This window comes from Pan troglodytes, chromosome 18 (genome assembly GCF_028858775.2).
Source record: "Pan troglodytes isolate AG18354 chromosome 18, NHGRI_mPanTro3-v2.0_pri, whole genome shotgun sequence".
NCBI lineage: Eukaryota > Metazoa > Chordata > Mammalia > Primates > Hominidae > Pan > Pan troglodytes.
In genome coordinates, this window is record NC_072416.2 from 72,192,377 (window position 1) to 72,202,195 (window position 9,819).

At 51.8% G+C, this 9,819-nt stretch overlaps 1 protein-coding gene across 3 annotated transcripts in view; it reads left to right on the top strand.

The window, feature by feature from the left end:
- COG4 (component of oligomeric golgi complex 4) overlaps positions 1 to 9,547 on the top strand; it is a 42,654-nt gene extending 33,107 nt beyond the window's left edge. For all 3 annotated transcript variants that reach the window (XM_016930110.2, XM_054669556.2, XM_054669557.2), the window contains 6 exons: positions 5,840 to 5,956; positions 7,298 to 7,390; positions 7,944 to 8,027; positions 8,254 to 8,355; positions 8,631 to 8,759; positions 8,974 to 9,547. In XM_016930110.2, the coding sequence (XP_016785599.2) occupies positions 5,840 to 5,956; positions 7,298 to 7,390; positions 7,944 to 8,027; positions 8,254 to 8,355; positions 8,631 to 8,759; positions 8,974 to 9,108 (660 nt within the window). In that variant the 3' untranslated portion in view covers positions 9,109 to 9,547. The remainder of the gene's footprint in view (positions 1 to 5,839; positions 5,957 to 7,297; positions 7,391 to 7,943; positions 8,028 to 8,253; positions 8,356 to 8,630; positions 8,760 to 8,973) is intronic.
- Positions 9,548 to 9,819: the final 272 nt, after the last annotated feature.

The window sequence follows — 9,819 nt, forward strand, 5'->3', positions numbered from 1 at the left end:
TAGTTGGCGTGTGGCCTTGGACAAGTCCCTTAGCCCTCTGAGCCTCAGTCCTCTCATCTACGAAATGAGATGCATAGCTCCATCCAGCCCTAGCTTGTGTTTCTTGGGTAGCCTAATGAAAAAACAGGATTGAGGCCAAGTGGCTCATACCTGTAAGCTCAACATTTTGGGAGGCCAAGGCAGGAGGATTACTTGAGGCCAGGAGTTTGAGACCAGCCTGGGCAATGTGGTGAGACCTCATCTCTACAAAAAAAAAAAAAAACTTTTTTTTTTTTAAATCAGGATCAAGGCCGGGTGAGGTGGCTCATGCCTGTAATCCTAACACTTTGGGAGGCTGAGGCGGGTGGATCATGAGGTCAGGACTTCAAGACCAGCCTGGCCAAGATGGTGAAACCCCATCTCTACTAAAAATACAAAAAATGAGCCAGCCATGGTGGCAGGCGCCTGTAATCCCAGCTACTCGGGAGGCTGAGGCAGAGAACTGCTTGAACCCGGGAGGCAGAGGTTGCAGTGAGCCGAGATCACGCCACTGCACTCCAGCCTGGGCGACAGAGGGAGATTCTGTCTCAAAAAAAAAAAAAAAAATCAGGATCAAAAGCACCTTATAAAAATGACAAATCCCTGTATAAATGTAGGAGATTAAGATAAGGTTTTCCTAATCCTATACAAAGCTAGTAGCTGTTATTTTTAGAGGAAGGCAGCAGAGTATTGTGGAAATTGCTTGGGCTTTGAAGCCAGATACCCCAAGTTCAAATCTTCACTTGACCACTGCCCAGCTGTGTGACCTTAGGCAAAAGTTCTGTAACCTCAGTCTTGTCATTCATAAAGCAGGGATAATGACCTCTGTGCCACATGACTGTTATGAGAGGAATGTGGTAATATGAACCACTTAGTACATGAGAGGCATGCAGTGGTACTTATTAGTTGTATTAACAGTTAAAAATAACAGTAGCTGGGCCGGGTGTGGTGGCTCATGCCTATAATCCCAGCACTTTGGGAGGCCAAGGCAGGTGGATCACCTGAGGTCAGGAATTCGAGACCAGTCTGGCCAACATGATGAAACCCTGTCTCTACTAAAAATACAAAAAAAAATTAGCTGGGTGTGGTGACATGTGCCCATAATCCCAGCTACTCGGGAGGCTGAGGCAGGAGAATTGTTTGAACCCCGGAGGTGGAGGTTGCAGTGAGCCGAGATTGCGTCACTGCACTCCAGCCTGGGCAACAAGAGCGAAACTCCATCTCAAAATAACAATAGCTGGGTGGCTCGTGCCTGTAGTCTCAGCTACTTGGGACCCTGAGTCAGGAGGATTGCTTGAGGCCAGGAGTTCGAGGCCAGCCTGGGCAACATAATGAGACCCCATCACTTAAAAAGTAATAATAGGCTGGGCGCAGTGGCTCATGCCTATAATCCCAGCACTTTGGGAGGCCAAGGCAGGTGGATCACAAGATCAGGCATTCAAGCCTGGCCAAGATGGTGAAGTCCTGTCTCTACTAAAAATACAAAAATTAGCTGGGCATGGTGGCGGGCGCCTGTAATACCAGCTACTCAGGAGGCTGAGGCAGGAGAATTGCTTGAACCCAGGAGGCGGAGGTTGCAGTGAGTCAAGATCACGCCACTTCACTCTAGCCTGGGCAACAGAGCAAGACTCCATCTCAAAAGAAAAAAAAAGGTAAAAATAATAGCCAGGTGTGGTGGCTCACACCTATAACCCCAGCACTTTGGGATGCCAAGGCGGGTGGATTACCTGAGGTCAGGAGTTTGAGACCAGCCTGGCAAACATAGTGAAACCCCATCTCTACTAAAAATACAAAAATTAGCCGGTTGTGGTGGTGCACACCTGTAATCCTGGCTACTCAGGAAGCTGAGACAGGAGAATCGCTTGAACCTGGGAGGCAGAGGTTGCAGCAAGCCGAGATCGTGCACCTGCACTCCAGCCTAGGCAACAGAGTAAGACTCCGTCTCAAAAAAACAGAAAAAAAAAAGTAAAAATAGTAAAAATAAATTTAAAATTAACAAAATAAAAATAACAGCATGGAGGGATCACTTTGTGAACTATTGGAAAATGAGGGACCCAGTTCTTCCCCACTCCCAAACTCAGCCTCTGGGAAAGAAGTGAGGCCAGGGCCCTGCCTCCACAGTGAACACTTGTACAACATAACATAGTATCTGTCACATCATATGTGTTCAACAAGTTGGCTGTCATCATTGTTGGTTTTTTTTTGAGACGGAGTCTCGCTCTGTCGCCCAGGCTAGAGTGCAATGGCGCGATCTCAGCTCACTGCAACTTCTGTGATTCTCCTGCCTCAGGCTCTGGAGTAGCTGGGATTATAAGCACCTGCCACCACACCCAGCTAATTTTTGTATTTTTAGTAGGGATGGGGTTTTGCCATGTTGGCCAGGCTGGTCTCGAACTCCTGGCCTCAAGTGATCCACCCGCCTTGGCATCCCAAAGTGCTGGGATTACAGGCATGAACCACCTTGCCTGGCCTTGTCTTTTTTTTATTTTTATTTTTTATTTTTATTTTTTGAGACCGATTCTCACTCTGTTGCCCAGGCTGTAGTGCAGTGGCATGATCTTGGCTCACGGCAACCTCGGCGATTCTCCTGCCTCAGCTTCCTAAGTTGCTGGGATTACAGGCGCCTGACACCATGCCCAGCTGATTTTTGTATTTTTAGTAGAAACGAGGTTTCACCATGCTGTCTAGGCTGGTCTCAAATTCCCGACCTCAGGCGATCCGCCCACCTCAGCGTCCCATAGTGCTGGGATTACAGGTGTGAGCCACCATGCCTGGCTTTTTTTTTTTTTTGAGATGAAGTTTCGCTCTTGTTGCCCAGGCTGGAGTGCAATGGTGCAGTCTCGGCTTACTGCAACCTCCACCTCCCGGATTCAAGCGATTCTCCTGCCTCAGCTCCCAAGTAGCTGAGACTACAGGTGTGCGCCACCACACCTAGCTAATTTTTGTATTTTTTAGTGGAGACAGGGTTTCACCATTTTGGCCAGGATGGTCTTGATCTCTTCACCTCGTGATCTGCCCGCCTCGGCCTCCCAAAGTGCTGGGCCGTGGCGTGAGCCACGGCGCCCGGCCGACATCATTGTTTGTAAGTCATGGCACTTTAGACTATTTCTGACCTCATCCTTAACATGAGTCTGTTGGGTTTTGGAAGTAAAATTTGGGGAAATATTAGAAATTCATAAGTGAGCTGGTAGAATTAGCCAAGTAAAAGAGCTGAAAAACCTATTCCCATAAATCCCAGCTGCCCTTAGATTTGCATTTCACAGATGTTCTTTCTTAGCCCCATCAGCAGCCCTTTGAGATAGGCAGATCAGGTGGCATGACGTTCAGCTTACAGGGAAGGTTACAAGACTACTCAAAGACAGTAAGTGTCAGGAATACTGTGGGAGTGAAGGGCCTTTGTCTGCTAGAAGAGTCCCTCTTAGTTCTTCCACTCTGCTTCCCCTCTGGAGCCAAAACAGCATGAACTTTCTAAGGAGGCTACGAGCAATGCGGCAGCTCCTGGCAACCCAAAACATGAGTTTCAGGCAGTTCCCCCTGGAGAGGTCTCTACACCTACGCTGTAGTGTGGTGATTAGAAACAGGCATTCTGGGCTGGGCGCGGTGGCTCACACCTGTAATCCTAGCACTTTGGGAGGCCAAGGTGGGCGGATCACAAGGTCAGGAGATCGAGACCATCCTGGCTAACATGGTGAAACCCCATCTCTACTAAAAATACAAAAAATTAGCAGAGCGTGGTGGTGGGCGCCTGTAGTCCCAGCTACTTGGGAGACTGAGGCAGGAGAATGGCGTGAACCCAGGAGGCGGAGCTTGCAGTGAACCGAGATCAAGCCACTGCACTCCAGCCTGGGTTATAGAGCAAGACTCCGTCTCAAAAGAAAAAAAGAAACAGGCATTCTGGGCCGTACACGGTGGTTCACGCCTGTAATCTCAGCACTTTGGGAGGCTCAGGCGGGCAGATCACCTGTAGTCAGGAGTTCAAGACCAGCCTGGCCAACATGGTGAAACCCCATCTCTACAAAAATACAATAATTAGCTGGGCATGATGGTGGGTGCCCGTAATCCCAGCTACTCTGGAGGCTGAGGTGGGAGAATCACTTGAACCCGGGAGACAGAGGTTGCAGTCAGCCAAGATCATGTCGTTGCACTCCAGCCTGGGTGACACAGCAAGACTCTGTCTCAAAAAAAACAAACAAACAAAAAAAAAAAAACAGGATTTTTGGAGTCAGAATACCTGGCCTAGAGTCCCAGCTCCATGATTTATCTATGTTAAAAGACAGGGTCTCTGCCAGGCGCGGTGGCTCACACCTGTAAATCCAGCACTTTGGGAGGCTGAGGCGGGTGGATCACCTGAGGTCAGGAGTTCGAGACCAGCCTGGCCAACATGGTGAAACCCTGTCTCTACTAAAAATACAAAAATTAGCTGGGTGTGGTGGCAGGCGCCTGTAGTCCCAGCTACTCGGGAGGCTGAGGCACGAGAATCGCTTGAACCCAGGAGGCGGAGGTTGCAGTGAGCCGAGATCATGCCACTGCACTCCAGCCAGGGCGACAGAGTGAGACTGTCTCAAAAAAAAAAAAAAAAAAAAGAGAGAGACAGGGTCTCACTTTGTTGCCCAGGCTGGTCTTGAGCTCCTGGGCTCCAGCGATCCTCCTACCTTGGCCTCACAAAGTCCTAGGATTACAATAGTGAGCCACCATGCTCAGCCTTTCCTGACTTATTGCCATGGCTTTGAATAAATTATTAACTTCTGTGCCTCAGTTTCCTCATCTGTACAATGGGGATAATAATTTTACCTATTTCATAAAGGAGATACTTTTTTTTATGAAGGTCAAAGTAACTTACAATAGTTGTGGGGGTTTTTTGGCTTTCATTTTGTTTTGTTTTTAAGTAGAATAGGTACTTTGTTCTCACTCTGCTGCCCGGGCTGGAGTGCAGTGGCAGTCATAGCTCTCTGCAACCTTGAACCCTTGGGCTCAAGGGATCCTCTCACCTCAGCCCCCTGAGTAGCTAGGGATGCAGGGGCGCACCACTACATCCAGCTAATTCTTTAATTTTCTGTGGAGACGGCTTCTCACTATGTTTCCCTGCTGTTCTTAAACTCTGGCCGCAAGTGGTCCTTGCACCTTGGCCTCCCAAAGTGCTAGAATTACCCGCATGAGCCACCTCGCCCAGCCTGGTACTTTAGTAAAAGTGAAATGCTTAGAACAAAGCCAGGTATACAGTACGCCCTTAAACCTTAGCTATGATCTTGACCATCCCCTTTGGTAGCCATACCAAAATATTTAAGAAGAAGAAACTGACTTTTGTGGTTTTTTGGTAAATTTAAATAAAATTTAAGAAGAAGTAAATAAATATAAAAGGGGGGGAAAGGAGGAACTATAGCAATAATAGCTAGTGTCTCCTGTGCCAGGCACTGAGCTAGGCACGTTGTGCTTCATCTCATACATGAGGAGCAGGAATTGGTGTTCCCATTTTATAGACAGGAAAATTGAAGCTCAGAAACTTTAAATCATTTGCCCAGGGTCACTCAACTAATACATGACTGAGCCAGGACTTGAACCTAGGAATGTCTGACTCTAAAGACAGGAAAAACTTTCTGGTATTTCTGTTTCTTACTCACTTCCCCGACATTGGTACCCCCATATTACAGAGGGGGAAGTGGGAGCCAAGTGGATAACCACCAGGATAGAATCCAGGTTTTCTGAAACCCATCCGGGCTCTTGACAGGCCATAGCTGGCTGGAGGAGTAGAACTGGCTGGTGGCTCCTCACACTCCCATGGCCCACGCGTGCTCGGTGGTCTTACAGCAGTGTTCTCCCCTAGAGTGACTGCACCAAGCTCTTCAGCCAGGGCATTGGAGGGGAGCAGGCCCAGGCCAAGTTTGACAGCTGCCTTTCTGACTTGGCCGCCGTGTCCAACAAATTCCGAGACCTCTTGCAGGTAAGCCCCAGGTTCAACTGCTGACTGAATCCTGTGCCTGTGTGTTGCTCTGAGAAGATTGTTAGCTGGCTCATCGTGTGCAAGGAAGCCAGGAGGACGGGTGAGGGAGCAGCACGCAAGCCCTGGAGCCTGGAGTTGTGCAGGTCCCTTGAGACTAAAGGCCCTGTTGGTTTCTCAGCAGTGAAGTTGTCACACTGACGAGCCAACATCTGGTGCTCTAGACTTTGCACTTGGCCCCACAATGACAAGAGCTCTCAGAAGATGCTCAGAGGAAGTGGAGCCACATGGTTGTTCTGACCTAGCCGCAGGTGCTGCCTAACATCGGGCATTCTGAAATCTCTTGTGAGAGTTTATCAGAACAGTCTCAAGGCCTCATCGTTACCCTGGACCTGAATCAGCTGAGATCTGGAAAGGGGCATGTTCCTGGCTCCTCCTTTCATTAGCACTAGCTCTGTTATAACCTCCAACAGGGCCTGCAGAAAGCCTCAGGGCTGGAAGAACGCCCTGCAGTCAAGGGATGGGGAGAGGAGAGAGGGAAGGGATGGGGAGAGGAGAGGAGGATGGGGTGGGGAGAGGAGAGAAGGAAGGGATGGGGAGAGGAGAAGGGGATGGGGTGGGGAGAGGAGAGAAGGAAGGGATGGGGAGAGGAGAAGGGGATGCGGTGGGGAGAGGAGAGAAGGAAGGGGTGGGGAGATGAGAGAGGGATGGGGTGGGGAGAGGAGAGAGGGATGGGGTGGGGAGATGAGAGAGGGATGGGGTGGGGAGACGAGAGAGGGATGTGGTGGGGAGAGGAGAGAGGGATGTGGTGGGGAGAGGAGAGAGGGAAGGGGTGGGGAGACGAGAGAGGGATGTGGTGGGGAGAGGAGAGAGGGATGGGGTGGGGAGAGGAGAGAGGGAAGGGGTGGGGAGACGAGAGAGGGATGTGGTGGGGAGAGGAGAGAGGGATGGGGTAGGGAGAGGAGAGAGGGAAGGGGTAGGGAGAAAAGAGGGATGGGGTGGGGAGAAAAGAGGGATGGGGTGGGGAGAAGAGAGGGAAGGGGTAGGGAGAGGAGAGAGGGAAGGGGTAGGGAGAAAAGAGGGATGGGGTGGGGAGAAGAGAGGGAAGGAGTGGGGAGAGGAGAGGGAAGGGGTGGGGAGAGGAGAGGGAAGGGGTGGGGAGAGGAGAGAAGGAAGAAATGGGGAGAGGAGAGAAGGAAGGGATGGGGAGAGGAGAGAAAGAAGGGATGGGGAGAAGAGAGGAAAGGGATGGGGAGAGGATAGAGGGAAGGGATGGGGAGAAGAGAGAGGGAAGAGATGAGGCGTGCCTTCTGTGTCACATGTCTCCACCTTGTCCTTGTGCAGGAAGGGCTGACGGAGCTCAACAGCACAGCCATCAAGCCACAGGTGCAGCCTTGGATCAACAGCTTTTTCTCCGTCTCCCACAACATCGAGGAGGTTAGCCTGGCCACAGGCAGCCATCAAGCCCCGATGACCCCTCATCCCTAGCCCCAGCTAGAGGGAGCAGAGCCATCTGAACAGACTAGACCTTCCATGCTTCCCAGGCCCACTTCCCCCACCCTGACCCATGAAGACTAGGTTCCTCCCAGGAAACAGTTTGTCCCTAGTCAGAAGGGGTCAGAAAGACATGGAGTTTGCCTTGACCTAACTTATTCCCTTATTGGAGCTCTTTTTGCCCCGCCTATGATAGACTTAGAAGCGTTTTTTTCATCCTGGCCTAGTGATTTCATTCCTGTAGAACAAGAGATCCAAGAAGGAATAAAATGCCAGGAACTTTACCATGTTATGTGGGCCACTGCTACAGCCCTGGGCTGTTTGCTGGTCAGTTTCTGCCAGCCTGGGTGTCTGAGCTGGTTTTAAACTAGATGAGTCAGAAGGCACAGGGAAGGAAGAATGTTTTACATTATTTTCTTAGAGGGATAGAGGTGGGTGGCAGTGAATGGTACTTCTTATGAGGCCCATGGTGACCAGCCCTGCTTCCTGACAACAGGAAGAATTCAATGACTATGAGGCCAACGACCCTTGGGTACAACAGTTCATCCTTAACCTGGAGCAGCAAATGGCAGAGTTCAAGGTGAGCAGGGGCCCTAGGGATCCACTTAGGGAATTACCCACCTCAGCCCAAACCAGCAGCCTGCAGGGTCTCATCACATTCCTTCTGGGGACCCTGAAAGCCCTTCCAACCCTCACCTATAGAAACTCCCCCGTGGCCTCACGCTACTATCCTCACCACCTAAGACTCCAGCATAGAGGCAGAGGAGTTAGGTGGGGCTTGGCTGATGTCAACCCTCTGTGTGCAGGCCAGCCTGTCCCCGGTCATCTACGACAGCCTAACCGGCCTCATGACTAGCCTTGTTGCCGTCGAGTTGGAGAAAGTGGTGCTGAAATCCACCTTTAACCGGGTAAGGTAAAGGGGTCATGGGTCTGCGGCTCTCGTTTCTCCTCTGAGGAAGACATGTCATGCCACCCCCCAAGGACTTGCATCCCCTCTGTCTGCTGCCCACAGGCCCTGCATGTCTGGGTCCAGTCCTGCTCTGGCTTCTGAAGCTGTAGAGCAAACAAGCCACAGGGCACCACCTGAGGCCTGGCGGGCCTTGCCACCCAGCTCTGGGGGCAACTGGAGGCCAGTTCTGCTTGGCCAGGCCTAAGTAGTGACTGGGCTTGGGTTCTCCTGCAGCTGGGTGGTCTGCAGTTTGACAAGGAGCTGAGGTCACTCATTGCCTACCTTACCACGGTGACCACCTGGACCATCCGAGACAAGTTTGCCCGGCTCTCCCAGATGGCCACCATCCTCAATCTGGAGCGGGTAGGTGGGGCACCCTTGGCCCAGCCAGGGAGGGGTGACTGAAAGAGGCAAAGATGGATCCCCGCCACTTCCCTCTAAACCATGTCTGCCAGCAGCCAGCTCTATAGGACACCTTCCCCTTCCCGGGTGCCCCTGCTCTGCCCCTGGTAGAGGCCAGAGCCCTCTTTCAGAATAACCCCACCTTGCTGACTGGTCTCTATGTCCTTCCCCACAGGTGACCGAGATCCTCGATTACTGGGGACCCAATTCCGGCCCGTTGACGTGGCGCCTCACCCCTGCTGAAGTGCGCCAGGTGCTGGCCCTGCGGATAGACTTCCGCAGTGAAGATATCAAGAGGCTGCGCCTGTAGCTGCCTGGATGAGCACACCTGGCTCATCACACTTCCAGGCCTGTTCCCTAAGGGGCCCCAGCCAAGGAGCTGAGCGAGGCTGTCTGGCTTGGGGGAGATCTGACAGCCCAGACCTTTCTACGGCTGGCAGCAGAGAAACAAAATCTGGACCCACTCCATGCTCTGCCCTCAGACCTGGCCAGGTGATGCTCTGGGGGCAGCATCTCCCCACCGAGAGAAGCGGGCTCCTAATGAGGTAGGAAAGCCACGGCAGGCAGCGAGCAGCCCAGGCCAGCTTTCTGCATGGATGGTCAGTCTCTTGCCCTCAAACACTACAGCAAACAAGCTACCCCTGCCAGCCCTAGACAACTTGGGTACATCTGGGGACCTAGCAGTTAGGCTTGACTTTGAGGAGAGGCTGTGATGTTTATGATCCCTGAATAAAGCTACTCCTTGGAGAGATGCCAGTGTGCTGTTACCAGGGAGGGCCAGATGCTATGGGGCAGGGCAGGTCTATCAGTTGCACTGAAATAGGAAGGTAAAACCCAAGACCTCAGCCTGCTCCCACACACAGTGCAGCACACAGCTGTGCCCGGGGCCCACATGATGGCAGGAGCCCCCATCCAGTCCCAGACCCTTGTGCCCCTCTTGGGCCCCCAGCACCACAAGCTGGATCACCCCAGGGCCAGTTCCCCATGGTGTAGAGAAGTGGGAACTGCTCCCAGCAGGAGC